The sequence below is a fragment of the Canis lupus genome, chromosome 9, assembly GCF_003254725.2.
Source record: "Canis lupus dingo isolate Sandy chromosome 9, ASM325472v2, whole genome shotgun sequence".
Classification (NCBI taxonomy): domain Eukaryota; kingdom Metazoa; phylum Chordata; class Mammalia; order Carnivora; family Canidae; genus Canis; species Canis lupus.
Window position 1 is genome coordinate 38,211,039 of NC_064251.1, and position 24,574 is coordinate 38,235,612.

General features: G+C 38.9%; 1 protein-coding gene across 18 annotated transcripts in view; it reads right to left on the bottom strand.

The window, feature by feature from the left end:
- Positions 1-24,574, bottom strand: part of ACACA (acetyl-CoA carboxylase alpha) — a 284,222-nt gene that overhangs the window by 114,996 nt on the left and 144,652 nt on the right. For 17 of the 18 annotated variants that reach the window (XM_025439931.3, XM_049114191.1, XM_049114189.1 and 14 more), the window contains 8 exons: positions 23,225-23,338; positions 21,676-21,789; positions 20,542-20,631; positions 18,889-19,007; positions 7,398-7,421; positions 4,658-4,801; positions 3,759-3,855; positions 2,438-2,545 (listed from right to left, as the gene is read on the bottom strand). In XM_025439931.3, the coding sequence (XP_025295716.1) occupies positions 2,438-2,545; positions 3,759-3,855; positions 4,658-4,801; positions 7,398-7,421; positions 18,889-19,007; positions 20,542-20,631; positions 21,676-21,789; positions 23,225-23,338 (810 nt within the window). The remainder of the gene's footprint in view (positions 1-2,437; positions 2,546-3,758; positions 3,856-4,657; positions 4,802-7,397; positions 7,422-18,888; positions 19,008-20,541; positions 20,632-21,675; positions 21,790-23,224; positions 23,339-24,574) is intronic. The other variant, XM_025439932.3, reaches the window with a different exon arrangement.

The window sequence follows — 24,574 nt, forward strand, 5'->3', positions numbered from 1 at the left end:
AGACAATTAGCGCCTCAAAACTTGAGAAGAAATGGTCATAGATTATTTCATCAAGCAGCAAGTCAGCAGCCACACACAACACTAGGTCTCTTCCAACTGAGGTTACCTTGGTCGCTGGTCTCAGGTTAATTTTAGGCGGTCACTAGTTCAAGGCAAGAAGAAAGGTAAATTTCTCTTTTAAAGAAAAATTCTCAGACATGTTCCATACCTTCACTTCTTTGGAAGTACCTTTTCCTCATGTTGGCCACTATGATCTCACAGTCAGTTTATGTGATGTGAGAGTATAATAGATTAAATGTGAAGACTCACGTAAAGCACAAAGTGACCATCTTTTCCTGAAAACCTACCATTAGCATAATGTGAATGCTTATCGCACTAATTATTTATACTGTGAAATAAAATTTTTGGGATCCCTGGGTGGCGCAGCGGTTTAGCGCCTGCCTTTGGCTCAGGGCGCGATCCTGGACACCCAGGATCGAATCCCACGTTGGGCTCCCGGTGCATGGAGCCTGCTTCTCCCTCTGCCTATGCTCTCTGCCTCTCTCTCTCTCTCTCTCTCTCTCTGACTATCATAAATAAATAAAAATTAAAAAAAAATAAAAAATTTAAAAACATCTACTGCGTGCTTTCTTCATAACAAGCACTATGAGCTAGGTGTTTTCCACTCAAAGAAAACACTTGGGTCCTGTCATTAAGGGCAGCTGAAAAGAGGTGCTTTGGCTTCTATCATGTCACGATAAAATAGAACTGCAGATTATTATTTGAGCATGCCTACCCATTCCTTCCAACTATACTATAAGCATCTTCAGGGCCAAGAATGCGGCCCCAATTATTTACTAAAGCACCTAGGTTTATGCCCCCTAGGGCTGGCATTACAAGCCTTAAATTCCAGTTTTTGTTATATCATCTACTATGGGTGAGCAAGGGGCCTTAATCTAGCTGAACTTGAACTTTTCCCCATGTGTACAACAGAGTAATTCCTGATTAATCCAGTCCCATGGGATTGTGATAAGTATAAATGAATTTACATAGGAGTTCTTTATAAATAGTGTTATCACTGCTAAAAATGTATGCTGACCAATCAAAAATGCAAGGAAGAAAAATACATTTTACTGAGGTCTACTCAAAGAAGTCCTCATGAAAGAGATAAAATTTGAGAGAGCTCTTAAAACAAGCAGGAGGAAAGAGGAAGGAAGAAGGGAGGAAGGAAAAGAGAGAGAGAGAGAGAGAAATTGGATAGAAGTTAGGATGAGTGAGTATGTAGAAAACCTTCCAGGTAAGTCCACAGAAGAGATGAAATAAACAAAGGAAAATGAGACAAAGACTTAGGAGCAGCAAAGGCTGGACTGTGAGCCTTTGTTAATGGGATAATATTAGGGAATCCCTGGGTGGCTCAGCAGTTTAGCGCCTGCCTTCAGCCCAGGGTATGATCCTGGAGATCCGGGACTGAGTCCCGCATTGGGCTCTCGGCATGGAGCCTGCTTCTCCCTCTGCCTCTCTCTCTCTCTCTGTCTCTCATGAATAAATAAATAAAATCTTTTTTTTAAAAAAGGGATAATATTAAATATCAAGTTACAGACATATCTTGAAGCTGAGAGAACCATTGCTGAGCAGAATAATTTGGTGAGGGGGCATTTTGGACATTTAACTTTGTGGAGGTGAGCAGAACAAAACCTGGGGGTTGAGGGGAGAGCAAGGGGAATATAGGTGGATCACAAGTAAACCTGTTGCTGTGCCTCGCATGAGAAGCAAGAGTTTACACTAGAAAGACTGCAGTCCAGAATTAAAAACTAAGAAAAAGAAATAGACACTGCAAAGAAAAACCTCACAGACACTGGTGACTGACCAAATAGAAATAAACAAGTATAGATTGTAGGAAGAGAGGCAGATTAATGGAACTGCCAGGAAAGGAAGAAGTCAATGGTTGCTGAATGACCAAGGGTAAAGGGTTTGGTTATTTGTTTTGGGGGAGAGATTTGGTTATTTGTGAGGGGAGTCATATAGAAGTGAAGGAAAAAGATGGAAATTTAGGTTTAAACTATGACATTTGATGTCAACACAAGATATCCAAAGAACACAAAAATGGAAAGGAGGATGGAAGTATAAATGATATTTTCAAGGGAGTGGGGCACCAGGGGAAGGACATAGAAGGAAACTTGGGGGAATCTGGGTCTAGACATGTGGAGTAAAGTCACCAAAAGCTAATACTCAGCAGGTGAATGGAAGTTCAAGACAGAACTCTGGGAAAGATTTAGGAACACAACTTACTTTCCTTAAAACATTTTGAGTATTTGAGGTCTATATTTCCTGATATAAGACATTCATTATGTACAGGCACAATTACATAAAGCACATAGCCATTATCGGCCTTATAAGCAGCAACTAATGAAAAGGTGGATAGGCTATACTACCTGTTTCCACCCAACAGAGGACTTACATTTTGTTGGGTAAACTCTCTGAACATAGCTGCCAGTCTGTCATCCTCAATATCACAGTCAGTCTTGATAGCCACATTCAGAATGTGAATTGGTTCATCCCTGGGGACCTGTAACTCAAGAACATATGACAAACAAATTTAGGAGGCTGGCTAATACAGAGGCAGAGAGAAGTTACAGTACTTGGTAGAATACCTGAAAAAGAGATACACCCCACAGGATATTCTGGTTCACCACTAGTATATTTACACTAAATTGAAACCACTGCCCAGCATCCATAAGAGATTAAATTAAGTAAAACACCTAACTTTTCACAGATAAGGCAGTAAAGGCATTAGCTAGAGGTGGCTTCAAATCTTTACTTGACATGAACTACAAGACCACTGTATCCTCAAGTATTTCACCAATAAAATGGGAATGAAAACATTTGCCACATTTCCTCACGGAATGGGAAGCAAAATGAGTGAAAGAAGCCACCTGAACATATCCCCACATAATATATTTCCTAACCATTTACCATACGATGGAATATCAAACCATGGGAAATAACCTCATAGGGAAAAAACAGAATCATCTGTTACTGAGAAATGAAAAGAAGGTATTTAATAGAAGAAAAGTTTTAGCTCCCTGCATAGAGCCTGCTTCTCCCTCTGCCTGTGTGTCTCTGCCTCTCTGTCTATCGTGAATAAATAAAATCTTTTAAAAAAAAAGAAAAGAAAAGAAAAAGAAAAGTTTTAAACAAAAGGCCTATTTTTTCCCGCTATCTAAAGTTCACAATTCCCTGAATATTATAATAGCATTCTGCAAATGTACAAGCCATCACTAAGAATTACAGCAACCACAGCTCAAGTCTTTAAAACAACATTCAGGGTCATCTGGGTGGCTCAGTTGGTTAAGCATCTGCCTTTATATCAGGTCGCAACCCCAGGGTCATTGGGTTCCCTGCTCAGCAGAACGCTTGCTTCTCCCTCTCCTTCTACTGCTTCCCCTGCTTGTGCTCTCTGCTCTCTCTATATCAAATAAATAGAATCTTAAAAAACAAACAAACACAACATTCAGAGACTCAGAGGCAGCTGCAATGGGTGTAGCTGAGCCCATTTGGTATTCTCACTATGGATTCCAAGATTAATACAGTTTTTTTAGGTTAGAATTTATATTCCATCTGCTCCCAAAAATATTTTGATGAGGCTTATAAAACTAAATAATATAAAGTAGGATAAAAAGATGAGTTTTTCTCTATAATGTTCCAAAGTCAGAGAGAGAGCATACACTACAAATCCTGTGTCTAAATAACAAAGCAGTTTCTCAAAGGAGACACTATACCTTGTCTTCATCGTATAGAGATGTGTGACCTGCCTCAGGGAATGTAGGGCTTTGCGGTGGAGAATCACAGAAGCAGCCCATCACTTCATCAAAGATCCTGAAAAATACCAGAGAAACACCCACCATGAAAATCCAAGTGGCAGAAAACCTGAGTGGCAGGAAACTAACGCTGCCATTGCCAGCCCAGTCCCAATGGACTTCTTGCCAGCCCAAGAAGAATCTATCCTGCTGTGTTCAATAGTCAACTGAAGAGAATCACCAGTGGCTAGAGGTGACATGCAAAATTTCACCAAGTGGCAGAAATTAGGAGGATGGATTGTTTAAACTTTAATAAACCATATATATTTTTTCTTTGTAAAAAAGAATGATCTACAGTTTTGTTTTTTTTTTTTTTCGTATGTAAGCTATGAGCACTGATGTCATCATCAGTCTTAAAGTAACAGAAAGAGCCTGGGACTAGAGCAGTGACAGACCAATGTAATTACCCCTCCCCCTAGGGTAACACATCAGTATACATCAAGAGATAGATGCTGAATGCATTTAATCAAAAGATGTATTGTCTCTGGTGGGGCTCACTCTGGTGTTGTGTTTAATTTCTCCTGACATTTCACTCATCACAGAGCAGACGCTTCTTCTGTTAGCTCCTAAGGAAAAGATGTTTTTTGTTTGTTTCTTTTTTCTGGCCAGGCTCCTATAACAAGTAGAGGCTCCTAGAGTCTGAATCAGAGGTAGGAAAGAAAGAACATATACTTCTCCAAGGACATATACAGCAAAGGCTGGATCTCCTTAGCTGGCTCATGGCTATCCGGGGGCCTTTACTCATTTGGCAGAAATCAGAGACCCCAAAACAGAGATGCCTGTGACTCCCCTCACACAGACACAGTTCCACAGTATCTTACCTGACAAAATCTTCGAAAGTCCGAAAAGAGACCATTCCGCCCATCCGTTGACATGGTGGAGTGAATGAGTTGTCCAAAAGCACATCGCTGACACTAGCTACATGAGTCATGCCATAGTGGTTGAGGTTGGAGGAGAAGGACATTCTAAATTGTAATTCAATCAAGTGCATTAGACAAGGAAGGTAGGAACAGGACTAGGAGAGTAACAATAGAGGAAAGAAACAGGAGAAAACTCTGAAGTAGGGTCAGGTTGCAGAGCAGATTTGGTTTTTTTACCCAGCATGGATAAAACTGTCTTGATGGATTTATATTAACCCTTTCATCTGAATTTGCCCCACACCAACTATTTTTAGCACCCCCAAATTTCTCCAAATAAAATCTAAGGATAGTCAAGAACTATGTGGCTGTTTAAATACATGTCTAATGAATGGATAGCACATAGGGGTTAAAAACCATCCTGCTCTTCACCTTCCCTAAAACATTCCCTCTTATAAAAGGAAGGAAGCAAGTCAAATGGGTTGTAACTAAGCAACACTTAATCTATTATAATTCCTAGAGAAAAATGCCTTAAGTATTCACAGATATATGTGTGTACAACAACTAAGTTATTTGGAATGGCTTAGTAAGTCATCATAGAAAACCTTATTTATCATACAGAAACAAGTCACAGTCTAGAAAAGGAACTTTATTGAGGTATTTATTCCTTCCTTGACAGGGCAGTTATAAGGAATATAGCTCCTCCCTTTTTGCAAAAGAGACATTTTTCAACTCAAAATTGCAAAATTTCCTTTTTTATATTTAAATACTTCTATATCAAAGGAAACATATCTTCACTGAACGCTCTTAATAAATCCCAGCAAGATGCAAAAGGGCAGAGCATGGGTCTCAAAGTATGTGTAAGCATGACAAACAGGTGCTAAATGGAGATGCTCGAAGAGAACTGAGATATAAGGAGTCTGTACATTCCTTGATGCACCTCAGCAGTATGTACTACTAAGCCATACTGGGAAGTATTTCCAAATGCCCAGTCCATCAGGACAGCCTGTTAGGAAGGACCAAGTAAAGGACACCTTCAGGACTTGCCTGACAGGTTACCAGCATACTGATCTGAAGCAAGTTCAGAGCAAAGCAGTGGCACCTGAACTTTGGGGGAGCTGCTCAAAATCTCCCTGAAGTGCACCACCTGCAGTGCTGCAAGGGGGAAGAGAGGCAGCAATGCAGATCTCTGACCTGGGTACAGACTGCACTCTATTCAAAGTGTAATTATAAAAGGCAATGGAATTTTTTAGGGGATGGGAGTGCTGCTCACACAGACTATAGAGACTGGCACTCCAAATTTTTATTCCTCTGGCAAATGAGGACTATGAAAAAGGCACTTCATCTTCTGACAGTAGTAGAGAATAGAAAGGAAGAGTGGGAGAGGAAACCATTGATACCATGAATGAAACAAACAAATGAAACACACATCAAGCAAGTCTTACACATGGTGCTCACTAGAAACTGGGATTCAGAGTTATATGAACTCAGAAATGCTATCATCCTCTTTTCTAGGATCACCAAATATATGTATTAAAGGAGCAAGTTTGTGAGGCATTATATCTTTTCTACCTGCCTGACATTAGACAGGAAAGATACAAGGGTTCCAGACTTAAAGGGAACTCCCTCTGAATATGCTATTTGTGGCAGGCATAGGGTTAAGTATTTTTTTCACTCAACTGAACCCCAGGGAAAGGGCCACTATTCAGTTTCCCCCTCTCCTATGCTCAAGAGCCAGGAGGTAGCTGCCCTGGCAGGCAGGAATGAATCAAGCCCACTCTCTAAGGGTAGACACAAAGACCAAACCAAAGCACTTCCTTCTTCTCTCCCCATCCAAATTGGACTCTAAAAGCTACAATAGGTTTTGATTCCTTAATATTGAAAGGGGGAGGAACAAAATAAACCTAAGCCCATAAATATTTCAGTGTATAATTGATCATCTACAAAGAGCTTGCCACCAACATTACTACTTTGGCATTTTGTAGATTCAATTCCAATCAGAACGGCTATCCTCTCAAACTTGCATTGTGTTGCCTTGCTTGGCTCAGAAGCAGAAGGAACTCAAAATACCAAAATATCACGTGTTATATTGGCCTGGAAACTTCTTCACAGGGCTACACACATCAAAACTTAGATATAATTTTCTAATGTTAATCTTATGAGTCTGAAATAAAATTTGACTTTCACATCTTTGTAACGCTTTAGAGAAGTAGCTAACAAACTGATAAAACATGAGATCAGCTATTCCTGTGTTTGCATTCTTCTAAAAGGAGAAGCAAACTTGAGAAACTAAAAATTGAAAACAATTGTGAATAATTTGCCAGGGTAGGAGTAACCTTAAAGGCTTCAGCCCTCCACCCCACCCCCACCAGAAGCCCCAAACTAGACAGAGAATGTAGTGAAAGAAGATGTTTACAGCAAAGGTGAACATCAGGCGGACAACTTCCCTAATGTATACAGCTAGATGAGGGGAGCTTCTCCATGCTGAGGCTTTTCAAGTGTTGCTTTTTGAAAAGCTGAAGAAAAGCTGAAGACATGTTTTTCAAAGAAAGAATAATTTAGTATGTCCAAAGGGGAGCTCAGGACTCCCTAGCAAAAGACAGCATATTACTTTTCAAAGGTAGTGTTATTTTTTCCCCGATTTCACTATTCTAAGATACAAAAAAGGTGCTTTTAATTGGAAAAGAAACTAAACATACGGTACCTGTTTAGCGTGGGGATGTTCCCTCTGTAATTAAACAACCACAGTTAGTTACTGGTAGGTTAGTGAAAGCCATAATAAAAGAATTGTCAGAGCAGATACAGACTGGTCATGAGGTGCTCCAGTCTGGCAGCTCTGGCATTCAGCAGACATAATTAAGTGCTCATTACCCTTCAACCCCCAGGGTGCCTCCAAAGAGGCAACCTCCTGACCTACCTCACCACAGCAACTGTTGACAGAAAGGGCTGAAATGTATTTACCATGGATTTTAAAAAAATACTTCTATTACAAAAAATAATGCAGAATAGTGATAAAACACAGGCTCATGAAAATTAATTTAAGTTATATGGATATGTTGTATTATCTTAAGCTTCAACATGAAATGTCATTCTTGACAAGATTCTTACAGAATTTTCTTTCTTGTTCCTATTTTACTGAAAATTTAGTAAGGAATTCCAGAGAAGTTGATTCCATAGCCCCTCCTACCTTAACTGCTTTTCTAGGATATGAGGTGAACTCACAGTCTCAAAAGTAGCCCAGAATCTAGATTCCTAGCTATCTCTTCTAAGCTTTTTAACCAGGCTCTTCCTCCCACAGACCAGGGAGATAGTGAGAGATGGTGGTGGTGTTGGAAACGAGGGTACTCCACACTATGGGAGCTTAAAAAAAACAAACCAAAAACACACCTGAAAATAATGTAGGAATGTAATGATAAATGATTCTACAACTAGAGTGACTGTTAAAATAAGCAATTTATACATTTTAAATTAAATGATCTTAGAGTCATAATGACTTTTTAAGGTTGTTGTAAACTCAAAAACTCTAGGTCTCTCATAACTAAAATCATACCTAAATTTGGCTAGTCTTAGGATTTCCTGACCAAAAATGTGCCAAAATCATGAAAGAAAGATTAGGCAAGAATGGAAACTGCAAGGCAAGTCTCCTGCATTCTCTTTGGTCTTTGCCACCAATGCTTTTTTTCCCCTCCTTAATTTGGCGTAAGTCATTTTCTCAACTGAAAAAAAAAATTCTTATTTTCAATGTTAAAAGGGCAAAGTTATACTTACCACTCACAATTTAGGAGCAATCTAAGGGCATTGATTGGTTGATATCTTAACCTTCTAACACTCTTTTATCAGCATTTAATCATTGTTGGGGTTTTCTGGCACACACAGGACTTAATGGGCAGAACATAGTGGGTGGTGCTGATGATATGTGGGAAGGAGGAGAGAGGGAGGAAAATGATGCACTTTTCATGGCAGTGAAAGGAGCAGAATAGACTGAGCTGGCCATATAAATAAAAAGCTGTGACATATCACTGCACACAAACTGTATACCTTGTGTGATTTGTGAGTAGCAATGCTCTTTGCATCAAACCTGTATCACAGAGCAAATTCATAAGGCAGCAAGAACAACCTGAGTGCAAAAACCTGCACTTTTGCTGTTTGGATTCTTTGAGCCTCTCATTCAGGGAAATGGGTTTCATTTTATAAGAGCTCCTTAGCTATAATGCACGGTGGCCATCCTCAACAAACAAAAGGTATGCACAGGTTCTAGGGCAGAAGCAGTTGTAACTAAGCAGAAAACTAACAGGAAACGCTAATGAGACTATAGGAAAGTCTTCTTTTGAGATATCAAGGATTCTAAAGAAAGAAGACAACTAAAAAAAAAAAAAAAAAAAAAAAAAAAAAAAAAAAGAAAGAAGACAACTGCACAGTCTACCATGAACCTCAGTTCAGAGAGAAGAATCCTACAATCACAGCAGTCTCAGGCTCCAACCATTCACAGGTTTCTGGAATTTGGAAACCAGTATAATCTCTCAAACTGCTAACCAGTTTTTTAAACTAGTAAAGTGGTACCACTGTTCTGTAGCTGCACTATAATCCTTCGGGAGTCTTCACAGGATGAGGGCCAAGTTTGCAGCAGAAAGGGCCTGGATTGAGAAGAATGTCCCCAACAAAAAGCTGGCCCTTCCTCATTAGCAATTGTCAAACCTCTCCTAGGGAGCCCCCTGCTGCTGTATTATAGGAACCTGCACCATCTACACAGAACGGGGTAAGAAGAGTAACTCCCAACATCTCCAGTGTTCAACAGAATGGCCCCAAATCATTCATAGAAGATTTAAGTTTAGATGCGGCTTATCCTCTTGGGCAGAATAAGAATCTGTGTGGCTGCACAGGAGATGAGCAGGGAAAGAAGGATCAACTCTATCACCAGGTAAATACTTAACAATGTCCATAATGATCATTTGTATATTCTGTTGCCCTACACAGGGTTGATCAATTTAAGAATATGACCAGTGTGGGATACTGCACACTACTGTGACACACTAGAGGCCTAGATCCATGGTCTGCACAAAGATGAACAACCAAGGAAGAGATTGTAAGGAGCCATATATGCCATTTATAGAGCTTTTAATAAAATACAATCTACTACATTTCACTACATACTCATCATGCAAAAATAGTCAAACTCTCCATCTCTGAAAAGGCAGTCAACTGCATTTTTGAATACATAAGTGGGATATAAATTCACTTTTCGGTAGACATTTGTCATTAAAACTACTGGAAGCACTTATCATAATGAATCTTTATTCACGGGGTTTTGATAAATACTGGAATCATTTTCCTCCCAGCACATTTGCTCCATTTTGCAGATATGATAACTGAGAAAATAAAGGGAATAAAATTTTCCAAGGATGCTGCTCAACACAGTGTCATAAGCCAGATTCTAGACTTAGCATTTTCTCATCTCTGTTCCTGAGGCTAGCATTCCACATCAATATAGACTAAATTTAAAGAAGGACAAGAGAAATCCTTTGAACTCTGAGGTTCTTGGCATTAAGTCACCTCTGATTTTATTGATCTGCCTGCACAGAATGGCTGGAGAGCCTGCTTCAATATGAATGCAAAGTCAGAGTTGCTGCCTGCTAGCTGAACCCTCTTTATTTAAGGAACACTGACTTCTCTGGCAGTCACAAGTTCTCTCAGCCTTTTACCATCCCTTCCAGCTGAATTTCATTTTGCTCGATTCTAGCTGGCCCTACATAAATCTTTTATCATAAAAACGCTCCCGATTCTTTCGCCTTCTAACTTAAAAAAAAAAAAAAAGACCCTATATGAAAATGATGGGGATGCATGCAAACAAGCAGTGGTTACATCAAGCTGTGACTGAAAGGCAGTATAGGGCAAATCTTTTGAAATAAGACAGCAAAGCAGAATCAGAAGAGGTCGGCTGAATAACCTACTAGCAGTCGCTAACAGCACTGCCGTAAGAGAAAGAGCAATTTGGCTGGCTGTGACCAGTGGTGGTCTCCTTGTGTGACTATATTTCTGCAGGAGAATCCAAATCAAGAGCTGTAAAATACATGTGAACCATGTATTTCTATTGGCATCTCCCCCACCACCTCCTTGCAGTTCAGATGCCCTGATTCCACTATAGAGCTTTCATTTACAATAAAATGATCATTGCTTCATTCATTTGCTGCTCCTTCAAAGCCCCTTCTTTGCTCTGCTGGAAGGTTTTGCTCTTTTTGAAACAAGTATGCCAACAGAGCTACAGCATATTACTGTTGCCTGCTGTATAATTAGCTACAAACCCACAGCACAAAACTACAGGGATTTACAGGTGCCCTGGATTCTGCTTTTCCTTTCCCCTGGAATCAGCTAGTCTTCTTTGACAAGAAGGGACCTTGGGCTACCCTAATGATATATTGAGAGTTTTAAACCCGGCTCTCCAATCTTACAAGTCTAGAGTGCCAAAATAACACAGCAGAGACTAGAAGCTGAGCCATGGATACAGGAAAGCACTTTGGTAAGCACTTAAACCTGCTGAGAATCTTCTCTTCTGCCAGATGCTTGCATCTGATCAACAGACTACCCTGAATGAAGGAAGCAAGCACTGTAGGATTTTATTTATTTATAACTCTTTATGGCCTGCTAACTACAGCCAAATGCTCCCACTGCTAAAAAATGCTACAAGTTGGATGACTTTTGAGTATCTCAGTAGTATCCAAAGAAGGCTCTAATCTCTGGGTATCAGATTATCAGAATTCTCGGGATCCCTGGGTGGCGCAGCGGTTTGGCACCTGCCTTTGGCCCAGGGCGCGATCCTGGAGACCCGGGATCGAATCCCACGTCAGGCTCCTGGTGCATGGAGCCTGCTTCTTCCTCTGCCTATGTCTCTGCCTCTCTCTCTCTCTCTCTCTGTGACTATCATAAATAAATAAAAACAAACAAACAAACAAAAAAAGAATTCTCAAGAATGGCTGCAGGATGCTCATTAGTCACATGGAGGTTTTCTGATTTCTCAACTTCCTCAAAACCTTCTTCATAAGAAGGTCCAGAGGCCACTTACTGGCAGCTAAACATTGAAGGTGCCAAGCAGCCTAAACGCAGTCATGACCAAAATATGTGCTATCAGGGGAGAACACAGCCAACCTCTTCTGGATGTGAGACATGTGCAACAGAAAGTGCCTGAATCAAAACATTTTAACACAGAAGGCCAAGGTCACATGGAGCTAACAGCAGGGAAGATGTAACACAACTTGACTTAACTGAAGCATGGATTTCCATCTAAGAAATAGGTGGAAATAAACACCAATAGGTCCTCACCCATTATATATGTATAGAAACATACAACAAAGTGTACTTCTACCTCCTGCATCAATTGTGATGCTTCTAATTTGAATCACAGATTAAAAAATTAAAAAAACTATGTTCACTAATGTGTATTACTTATGAAAATCATTTGCAGTTTTAAATTTCACACTCCCAGATTACTCTAAGATACATAGTCACAGAGTTCATGGGATAATACTTTACATTCTATGAATATAGCTATATTTAAAAGATCAGATACATAAACTGACTAAAGAACTTACTTGCTTTCAGATTATTCTGAGTTACTTAATGTGCCCAAAGCAGAGTGATATCCTACATGTCAAATGATTCCATGAGTTGTCAAAATAAAGGCATTCAGAACAAAGCTTTAGTGTAACAAGATTTTCCATTACCAACACCAAAGAGTGATCAACTATAGTTTGGAATGAGAAAAAAGACAAACACACATACCCCTAGGGCTCTAAACCCTGAGCCTCACTGGCTGAAAGAAGAGAAAAAGGAATGCTAAATGATAGAGTCTGGGCTCAAGGATCAATCCATGCAAAATACTGGTTGAATTCACTAAAGACCTGGGCTGATGGAATCTTAGACAAGAGAAGTAAATCCTGAAAGTCTGAATAATAAGAAAATGTTCTTTCAGTGCATACCAGCTGTTCTAACTAGTCCTACACTAAGAAAATGACTTAAAAAACTAAAACTCACTCGCTACTTGAAAAACAATTGCTAACTGATTACAAGGCACCTTTAAAAAAAAACAAAACATATAAGGGGCACCTGGCTGACTCAGTGAAGCATGCAACTTTTTTTTTAACTTTATTTATTCATGAGGAACACAGAGAGAGAGGCAGAGACACAGGCAGAGGGAGAAACAGGCTCCCTGAGGGAAGCCCGATGTGGCACTCTATCCCAGGACCCTGTGATCATGACCTAAGCCAAAGGCAGATGCTCAACTACTGAGCCACCCGGGGTACCCTGAGCATGCAATTCTCAATTTCAGGGTCATGAGTTCGAGCCCCATGTTAGGTGTAGAGATTACTTAAAATCTTTAAACAACAAAAAAATCCTCTCCTGTCAAAATTCTCATGCAATAGGAAATAGTCTTTAAACCTCAGAAGAAACACAAACACACACATACATGCAACACATATATAGGTTTCCTATTATGCTTAAGTCAGAAATTTTTCTGCAGTTCTGTTCAAGTGAAGGGAATTTAAGAAGAAAAGGGTATATCTACACCAGGAGCTTCCCTAAGTGAAGCTCTAATAACTGGATCCTCTGAAGACCTGGAGATGTCAAATAAGTTGTAACTACAGCTTCCAGAAAAAATTTCCAAGTCTTAGGTACAAGATCAAGAAGATAACATAACTTGCCCTGACTGAAGTCTACCTAGCAGAAAGAATGATACAAAAAGTCATAGGGATTATAGAAAGAAACTGTTCAGTCATCTTTTTTTTGTTTTAAATATTGAGAGGAGTATCAGAAAAAACCCCACTGCCCAATTATATTGAAACATACAGTAAGTAAATGTTTAAAAGTTTCAGTCAAGCAAAATGAGTAAGCCCTAGAGAGCTATCATACAACATTAAACCTAAAGTCAACAATAACATACTGTGACACTTAAACATTTGTTAAGAGGGTAGATCTCATGTTAAGTGTTCTTTCCACAATAAGTTTTTTTTAACAATTTTTTTAAAAGTATTTATTTTTTTGAGAGACAATGAGCAAGAGAGACCACAAGTCAGAGGAGCAGGAGAGGGAGGAGCAGATTCTCCGCTGAACAGGAAGCCAGATATAGGGCTCAATCCCAGGAGCCCAGAATCATGACCTGAGCCAAAGGCAGTCAGCAAACCGACTGAACTACCCAGGCACCCCTCTATGATAAATAAGTATTGAAAGTATCGGAAAATACGTCATATTTTCAAATATGTCAAGCAATACAAAATCCCATGATAAATTTAAACAAAAATAAAAAGGCATCAAACATGTTGGCCACACATTAACTGCCCAAGTGTGCCCCCCAAAATGGTGTCTTCTCCCTTCTTAGAGGCTGCTCTCTACTTATTTACAATGGAATTGGCTTGTGTTTTGCTTACTTCTCTAAAAATCAAAACCCATCCCAATGGGACACGTATCTAAGGCATTTTTCAGAAAAAATACTCTGCTGTCGTCAGTTTGCAGAGAGCCATGTTCGTCCCAACCCACAAGAGCTAAATTACTAGTCAAAAATAAACTGGAGGAATGGAATTCCACCAGGTGATTCCATACACAATAAGAGACTGTAGTCTTGCTTTGGTAACACTTAGAAAGATACTCACTTCTAAGGATTGCTGGACAAAGTTAGTCTACTTCAAACAAATGCCTAGCTAGGAATGTGAAAACCAAGCAACAGGAAAGAAAATGCAAAAAATTGGTTTAAGAATGTATCTGGGGATCCCTGGGTGGCGCAGCGGTTTGGTGCCTGCCTTTGGCCCAGGGCGCGATCCTGGAGACCCGGGATTGAATCCCACATCGGGCTCCCGGTGCATGGAGCCTGCTTCTCACTCTGCCTGTGTCTCTGCGCCTCTCTCTCTCTCTGTGACTATCATAAATAAATAAAAATTAAAAAAAAAAAAAAAAAAAGAATGTATCTGCTTTCTCCCCCAAGTATTTTTGGTTTGTTAACCCCAACTGGGAAAAATACTGTAAAATTTTGTTTTACATTGATAAGTAAAATATGTATATTCATATGCTTGCCCTCTGTTCTGAGTAATTTTTAATGATTAAATTTGGTAGTAGAATACCTATAGTTTCAGGTGTGGAGAATTCCTGTAGCTACTAAGAAACATAAGAGGTTTTTTGTTTTGTTTTGTTTTTTTAAATCCATCCCAGGGGCACTACCATTAACATAAAATAAAGAGGGCTCAATGTGATTGTCCTAATTAATTTTTGGTCTAGAGTTGAAATGTCTGTGTGGCTGGGAAGTGCTTGAAATATGACTAATCTGTATTGAGACATATTATAAGTAAAAATACACTCTAAATTTCAAAGACTGAGTATGAAAAATGAAAAAATATCATTAATAATTTATTTTATTACATATTGAAATGATATTTTGGATATGATGGGTTAAAGAAAATGGTGTTAAACGTAATTTTATCTGTTTCTTATTATCCTTTTAAACGTGGCCAACAAAAACTAGAATTTAACATATGTGGCATGTGTTGTATTTCTATTGGACAGCTCCGGTCTAGCGGTAGTGATCTTTACTATTCAGGTGCTCATCAGAATTTTCAAAAAGCGATCCTCTGGAGTTTGATTCAAAATAAATCAGAATCCTGGTATTCGGTAGTTTAAAAATATTTCCTAAATAATTCTGAAAATAATTAATCTAGAGGTTAGTGGACATAATTGTGTCCTTGAGCCTTGTGAGATTGGGAATGGAACAGACAGATCATCTCCTGTGACTTACTTCTGTAGAATAAAAACCAATATGTTCATTGCCTACTTCTTCAAAACAGTAATAGGAAAGAATACTACTACTAGAGGTAAGAAAAAGTTGGAACTTGCCTCAAAACTAGCTAAAATTAAGAGACCCTCGGGTGCCTAAGTGGCTCAATTGGTTGAGCATCTGCCTTTTGGTTTTGGCTGAGGTCATGATCTCAGGGTTGTGGGATCAAGTCCCACATCGGGGTCTACACTGAATGCGGGGTCTTGCTTGAGATCCTCTATCACTCTGCCCCTCCCCCCAGCTTGTGCACACTCTTTCTCTAAAATAAAAATAAATAAAATCTATAAAATTTAGAGACCTTAGAATTCTTTTATAAGGTAAATAGACCTACTGTAAAGAATTTGACAGGCCTTTGTCCCTGGTTCCTTGGAGAGAGATTCTAAATCCCTACAATTTCTCAAAAGAAACAGAAGTATCTTCATTATTCATGAGCCCCTTGATTATATCCGAGTTTATGCTAAGAGATGAGATAACTCAGGACAAGGGTTGCTCTCTAGGAAGACCAACCATGTGATTAGAGGGTTGGTGGCTCTGAGCCAGCTGGACCTCTGGGGAGGGGAGAGGGATCAGAGATTGAGTTGAATGTAATTTGTGATTCGATCGTCCCACTGTAATGAAACCATGATAAAAACTCTGGACACTGAAGCTAAATAGAACTTTGTAGCTGGTGAACATACTGATAGCTACAAGGAGGAGTACCTGATTCCAAAGGAAATAACAGGAAAGCTCTGTGTTCTGGACCTACCCAGACTTTACTCCGTGTGTCTCTTCATTTGGCTAGTTCTGATATGTGCCCTTTATAATAAACTGTGTTCATAGGTATAGTGTTTTCTGATTTTGTAAGTTGTTCTAGTGAATTACTAAACTGGATGAGGTCATAGGAACCCCCAAATTTTTAGCCAGTTGGTCAGAAGTGCAGGTGACCTGGGAACCCCACTCGTGGGCCTACCTGAAATCGGGACAGGTTTTTGAAGAACTGAGCCCTTAATTTGTGTTATCTAACTCAAGGTGGTTACTGTCAGAATTGAATCACAGTATACCAGTTGGTGTCAGAATAAGGTCATAACTTCAAATTGTAACAAGAACATTTGTAAGAAAATATAAAATTTTATAAAACTAAATTGAAGTAGCAAATCTATAATTTAGCAAAAAACTTATACTCTATAATGGAATATTTCATTTGGTGATTAAATCTGATAACACATTTTACATTCCTAAACTAACAAAAAGACTTTAGATCTAAAAAGGCATTAAAGCAATTTTAACATTTTTCTGGTTTTTACAAAGGCTGTTTTACCTTTCCTCCTTTACTTGTCCTTATCTCATCCTTGCATCTCTACTACTAGTACCACTGCTACCATTACTAACAATAATCTAGCAGTTTATATTTTATATACACACAACCACGGAAGACTGGAGAGAGAAAATAGGATCATAGTTCTGTTCAAATCTTGTCTTTATCCCTAGGGATGTGTATACCTCAGCTGTTGGGAGGGACAAGTAGCCAAATTTCGAAGCCGTATCAGGAATAACCAAGATTCACATCCTTGAGATGGAAAGGAGAATAAGATTTCTCAACAAACAGTTAAGAACCGTTTCTCTCATTTTTCAGTCGGCTTTCCTTCACCAAACTGGATATGTATCCTCAAATAAAAAAGTAGGACAGGGAAAGCAATTCAGAAAGACAAGGGGAACGATGAGGAGGGAAGGAAATCAGAAGCAGCTCTGCAGCCTGACTACAAATCACTGCCCACAGGGAAGAGGTAGTAGAAAGCAGGAAGAAAAGGAGAATGTCCTGAGAATCACAAAGAGCATTAAGTATAGCATGTAGTTCTCTACAATTATTCAAGGAATGCAGGAAAAGAAAGAAGACCGAGTGCTGAGCCCATGTGTGCCGTGAGTACTTCGCCGCTCGCTGAAGGACAACCATTCGTTTCTTGAAAATGAGATTCTGAAATCCGTGGAGGCAAAAATGTACCGAGAGATGCTTGCTAAATCAAGGATATATGCTTTTCTCTGCCAGCCATAAGGTATTTTTGAGGTAGAGATGTGAAAGGATCTTCTGAGACAAAGAAGAGAAGTACTTCTTCTGAAGATGCCTCTGCTCATCTGCTGACCTCTGCTGGATCAACAGTGGCATCCAGTGGCCAAAAGTCTCAGCACAGACTTCTTTGTCTCTAGGAAAGATTTCTATTGCTTTGGGTGAAGTAGCAATTCAGAACAAAACCATTTCTGTTGTCTATAACTAAGGATCCCCAAAGACACAGTACTTTGTAATACGAAGTGAAGAACCAAAGGCCATAAAGAAGAAATGGAGGTGGGGGGCAGCTTAAGATTGGCTATGGTATTTATATTTCCTATGGTATTACTAAAAAGAATGAAAATACAGGAGGTGAGGAATATATGTGTGTGGGATTCCTGTTTTCACTGCCTCAGAATACTTTAAAAAATAAATCAGTATTCAAGATAAAGTATTTTCATCTTAAAACCAAAGCAATACTAAAACAAACTGCTGTATATATATTTTATTTCTTAAAGGGCCTGGGATGGGAAAAATAATGGTATTAGCATGGCTTAATTATATAGTTTAGGTGAATTTCAGTTTGCTTCTGAGGTGTGATTTTTTAAAAACCAATTTAAGTTTCAACTAATCTATAGCAAATATATAGAAAAGCATTCCATCCAAGTTCTCTTCTTTTTTAGGTAGGCTGCAATGTGGGGCTTGAACTCACAACCCCAAAATCAAGAGTCAGATGCTTAACTGAACAAGCTAGCCAGGTACCCCACCCCCACCAAGATATTTTCGTGTTCCAACTGTTTGACTTACACTGGCTAAAAAAGTGATTTTCTGGCAAAGTCTCGGCAAATAAAATGCCAGTAAATTCTGACTTAAAGAAAAGAACTATGTTTCCTCAATGACATAATATAAGCAAACATGAAAATGCTGGAGTAATCCTCAAAAATTTTTTTTTAAGATTTTGTTTTTTATTTGACAGGGAAAGAGAGTGAGCGAGCGCACAAGTAGGCAGAGAGGCAGACAGAGGGAGAAGGAGAAGTAGGTTCTCCACTAAGCAGAGACCCTGACCCAGGACTCGATCCCAGAACCCCAGGATCATGACCTGAGCCAAAGGCATCTGCTCAACTGAGTCACCTAGACGCCCCTCAAATTTCTATCTTAATTAGACTATACTTCATTTCTCCAGGTCAAAGACTAAAAAAAAAGGTGGGTACCAAAAGGCTCTACTCTCATGATTTAAATTTGTTCATTTTCTGCTCTATGTTTCTAGCCAAAACCAAAAATGCATGTAACTGTCATACATTACACCCCTTAGCTCTCCTGATACATCCCTAGCCAACTCAGATGCATGCCCCAGCTCAAACTCACCTATTTGGATGAGATGTGGGTAGCATGAATTGGAATTCCACCACACAGGTGTTGTCCTTAAGTTGGCGATGTTGTACGCTGTTAAGTTCATAGGCAATATAAGCCCTTCGAACATAAACCTGGTTAAAAAGTAATCCTCAGTAAATACACTTCAAGAACAGAAACAAAGACATGCTTAGCCCAGGAAAGAGTGCTGAGAAGAGGTATGCAATATGGAAGAAGATTCTGAACATAAATAATAAGTTGCTTTAATTAATAAAGTTGCAATCTTAAAACAAGGCCCATGACTATAAATGGAAATAAAACTATCCTGCCTCTGGCTGGGCCATAAACCTTTCACACTAACCCATACTCAGAAGAATGTTTGATCATTAGTAAAAGCAAGGATAAAAGCAACTATTAACTCATTGTGCGCGATAATTTCAACAGCAGATAAAAGCAAGCAGTGAGGAAAATGAGAGGTACTGATTGTGAGCCACCTGAGTGAAGGCAAACAACAGAAATAATTGTTGTACAGCTCAACTCTTTTATTATCTTGTACCTTTGTTTTCCCAAATTATTTTAGATTTATATCCCCCAAACCTAGGCAAGAGCAGTAAGGCATAATTTGACATCTCACACAAACTAGCTTGACTCAGGAGTTAAAAGAAACAGCAACAGGCTCCATCTCAGCAAAAACCATCAGTTTGGCCTTGTGCACTTCACAGCCAATTTGCCATGCACATAAAATGCTACACGGGATTCTACCATCATGTGAGGTATACAAGGAGATTTCTCATTAAATGACATGAAAGCACTCTAAGACATTTAGACTATTTTTAAAATTTGGTATTTACTGAGTAGGATACATTACACTCTATCCACAGAATACAAATAAAAAGTAAGCCAAAGGAGCTTGCCACAGATTGTAGTGATGGCGTGTTACACAAAATCATCTAAAAACATTCCTTTCCCTTTTCTCCATCTTCAAAAAACATCTAGTCAGCAATTTTACAGCAGTATTCAGGGCCTGCAATTTTTGTGCTTAATGAGGTAGAGTGCTGTGGTGGAAACAGAAAAGTCTTTGAGTCAGATTGACTTGGGTTCAAATGCAAACTCTTCTGCTTATTATCTACGTAAATGTGGATAAGCCACAAACTGAGTCTCACTTTCTTTTCACTTCATCAAGTAATGGTAGGGTTAAATGAGAAAAAGAGTAATGCACCTAAAACACAGTTCATTAAATGTTATTACTTTCTTTCTCATGACAAAATATTTCATAAGAGCTGCTTGAAAATTCAGAATATAACTAAAATCCATTTTATTTGGCCCAAGTCACAAAATGGTACATGTTCTGGTCAGCCATATATTTTTTCACTTATTATTTTATAGGAATCCTAATTTATTATGAAATGAGAGTATTCAAATACCTGGAAAGTAGAGACTATTGAAAAATGCTGGCAGCTATTTTCCTGTGATTGGAGCCCAGAAGTGGTGATTAGTTCAGCTGAAACACTTGAGTAAAGCAAGTGTTTGTTTCAGAGGAAGACTCTAAAGCACCAAAGAAAAGGACTTAAGGCCAAAGAAAAAGGTCTGATACAATAAGCAAATGGACAAAAGAAATCAGCTAGAAAACAAGAAAAAAGGTCACATCATGTAACTATGGAAACTTACCTCCAGAGCTGCCATCCTCACTACCTGGTTGCTGTGATAGAAGAAGTTTGGTAGGACATCAAAAATAGATGTTTCAGACAAGATGAGTTTCTGAAAGGTAGAGAGACAAGCTTAAACCATTATATCCAAAATAGAACCATTTCAGTGGATAATATGCAGCATTATGAAGCTCTTAAAATAACCCCCCCCCAAAAAAAAAATAACCCAAGAATTCTGTCTACAAATGACCTATATGAACTTAACCTTCTTTGTGCCCAACTTCCTTAACTACAAAATGATGAAGATACTCATACCTAGCTTCATGGGTCTGTTGTGAACATTAGGAAGAATTAATATATGTAAGTTCTTAAAAATAATGCAGTAACAATGTATTATATGCTAATATTAAGTGCTAATGACCATAATTAATATCCTTCCTGACATGCATCTATACTCAACCTCTCAAATATTGTCTCAATCCTCCACTATGGTAAAACCACAGATTTGGACGCCAGTTGAAATCCTCTATTTCAACTATGAACCAAATAAACAAAAACATCTTTTCCCCTTCTCTAGGTTCCCCACAAGGAAATATGACAGAAAGCCTAGAGATTCCCTTGGCTAGACAGAACAATATTACTCTCATTTACAGGTGGAAAAACAGAATGTCATTCCTGAAAAAATGACGTTGTCAAAACAGTAATAACAATGTCTTTCCAATTAATAGTAAAATTAGCCAATATTCTTCTATAAAATTGGCTCTGTATAAAGCTTAATACTAAATATCATAATAAAATGAAACTTAAGTGACTTTAGTAGTTTTGTCTCTAGAAGACTAACAACTACCTATTTACACATCTGATTCTATTCAACCAGTGCAACCACTTAATTCTAGCCTAGAACACTTTCTAGACAAAAAGCACAAGAGGTAAAGACTTCAACAGGACACTTCTATCAAGGCAGGCCTATTCAATTTTTAAGCTCAACCACAATTCTAACAGCATTTTTATGAGAAAAATATTATAAGTATAAATCATTTTATAAAATCAAGGCATGAAACTTCACTACAGAGAAAATTAAAATAGATTGATTAAATCATGCTTGGGAATAAAGGAGACAAGAGTGCAGAGTGGTAGAAAAGAACTATATGTATACCTGCAGGTTCTCAATGCAAAACTGATGTCCATACATGTCAATAGCTGAAAGGAAGATAGACTCTACTTGGTTATGGCGAAGCTCATATGATGGCAAATGGGAGGCAATAAGAACCTAGAGTGAGAGCAAAATAAGAGGCATAAGTTCCTGAGGGAGTGATTATTCTAGCCTCCTATTAGGCAGCTCTGATACAAAAGCAATAAATATAAATCTGTAAGTGCAGGCATCAAAGATAAAACAGAGACCAAGTAAAACAACTTCTAGGTCCTGTAACATAAAGCCAATGCCACCAAATACTGCATCTCAGTTGACTCTCACCATGATTTGCGTTGTGGGCAATTTCCCATGGGGGGTGGGGGGGGAAGGAGAGAAAACAGCTTCAATCAAGTTCCCTCAGTGCATGTGATTTACCATTGCAAAGCTGCTGGTCCTGGGGACTGCATGACTAGCTGTTAATTGGGAATCAAGTCTGGCAGGCAGCAGCTGTGGGGAAGGTGGAGGCAATAGAGCCAAGGCTTTTGCGCAACTCTGAAGTAGAAAGGACCAGGAAAAGCTGCTCTGACAGCCCCAGGTATTTGGTATCATGGAGAAGGTGTCGGAATATAACGCCAATGCACGTGAGGAGCCATGTCACAAACACACAGGGACACGGTGGGACCTGAATAGTCTCAGCAGGTCACTGAGAGGTTCAATAATTTTGAGTAGTTCAGTGACATGGATACAATTGTGGAGAAAGCAGAAGGTCACTGAACAGCTTCAAATGCTGCTTCCTTGTCAATGCCCCTGCACTGAAACACAAAGGGAGCACCACTTCTTGGCTTCCCTGCTGAAACCTTTTGGAATGGAAATGAAGACTACAGGGTGAAACTAACCCGGACTTCTCTAGGGATGTTCTGATTGCTAGCACCTCGGATTCACTGCATTATCTTTCTGCTTTCCCCACTTGATTTTTTTCCTGCACACTTAAGTTTACACCTACTTCTAAGGTTCCCTTTGGGAAGTGAAAAATATTGAGTTTATTGCCATCCCTTAGCTTCCTTTCCTCCATATGACTCTAGTTTACTATCACAAGGCTATTTGGAATTGTAGGGAATGGTAACAGAATTTTAAGGGAGGAAAAGACTTCTATTATTTTAAAGATACTCAACATTAATGTTTTCCTTTCTCTTTAAAAAACACACCACATAAAAAAAAAAAAAAAAAAAAAAAACACCACATGAGGAGCTCCCTGGGTGGCTCAGCGGTGCCTGCCTTCAGTCCAGGATGTGATCCTGGGGTCCCTGGATCGAGTCCCACATTGGGCTCCCTGCATGGAGCCTGCTTCTCCCTCTGCCTGTGTCTCTGCCTCTCTCTCTCTCATGAATAAATAAATAAAATCTTAAAAAAAACACATCAATGAAAACATCTGTTCTGAGGGCAATGAGAAGACATACATAGAAAATCGCACGATCTTTTTGTCAGGCAATCAAGTAAAAGTTCACTGTTTCTAAAGACCACTGAATCTATGAAAACCATTTCTCGCCTCAAGACAACCAACACATGTCCTTACCTGGCGTGCTCGAAGTGCTACTTTGGCATTGGTGGTCTTACTGAGTTGAGTTAGCTCTGTGAGAATATTCAGCAGCTCATCAGTGAGAGTAGGGTCCCTACCGCACAACTGATCCTAATTGTTAGGGTGAAAAAACATATACACATCCACGTTAAAAAGAACTGTAGCTAGAACTTTGAAATATGTTTACCAAAGTAAACATAGCTGGATACAATGAGAGAATGCAAACTTATTTTTTTTAATCCCAAACAATGCGGTATAGAAAATCCCAGAGAAAACCATTCCTAAGGAGAAACCCAAATCCCTCAGTCATTCGTATTCAAAATTCCTAGTGAATTTCTTTACAGATCAACATTACACTTTTAACACGCAGAAGAAATCATCTGAGACCATTAAAAGGGTCAGGGTAAAAAAAATCACAGATTAGGCCTAAGAATTTTAAGAGGCGTTAAATAATATGAGGACTAAAAGCTTTCCTGTTCCCTCTCCCACTTTTGGAAAGAAGGCAGAATAAGGCAAAAGGAACCACTCCTGGTGGTTTTCATTCCACATGCCAAATGTTCAGCATCCCAGGAGGGTACAAAACAGAAACATAAGAACAAATTATTCATTTAAAAACACACACTAAACAAACACACCATCTCATATGCTGACAATTCTATACCCGAAATCATTTATCCTCTTGCTGCACCAGGAATCATTCCACAGTAACTAAACATGGTGAATCCTAAAATGGATTAGAGAGAAAAACCAAGCTCCTATTATCCAGCCCATGGGCTTATTCAATTGGGTCCTTCCTCTCCTAAAAGTTACAATTTGTTAAGAAAAAAACCTATATCATATTTTGAGAAAAATGTTTCTTCTCAGTGGAATATTAGTTTAGTCCCTAAATTAATAGATTATCCATGTAATTTTCATCTAGGCTGAAAAAACTGCAGGTGTAGTTTTTATAAATATCTGTTCTTTTTTGAAATTTACAGTTATTTATAGAAGTTCTTAATACCATACCACATAAAATATACACGGCATAGGCATAGTTTCCTCTGCTTGCAGTTTGAAATAATTGCCTTTTTATTGTAGCAAATTTTTATTCTCCCTCTACTACCACTAGGATATGAAAGATGACCAGATCCCCCAAGGCTTCCTGTTGTTGTTGCCTTTTAATTTTCTTCCTACCTTAATTATCAGCCTTTTTCCTAAAGAAAGGATCTCCATTCCATACTTACCTTCCTTATCTCAGGGATGTTCTTTATAGTCTTATCACAACAGTATAAATAGAAGCTTGAGGCTTTCAGCTTTTAGGGTAGACATGCATGTCCCAAAACACCTTTTCTACAAACCCTACTACCT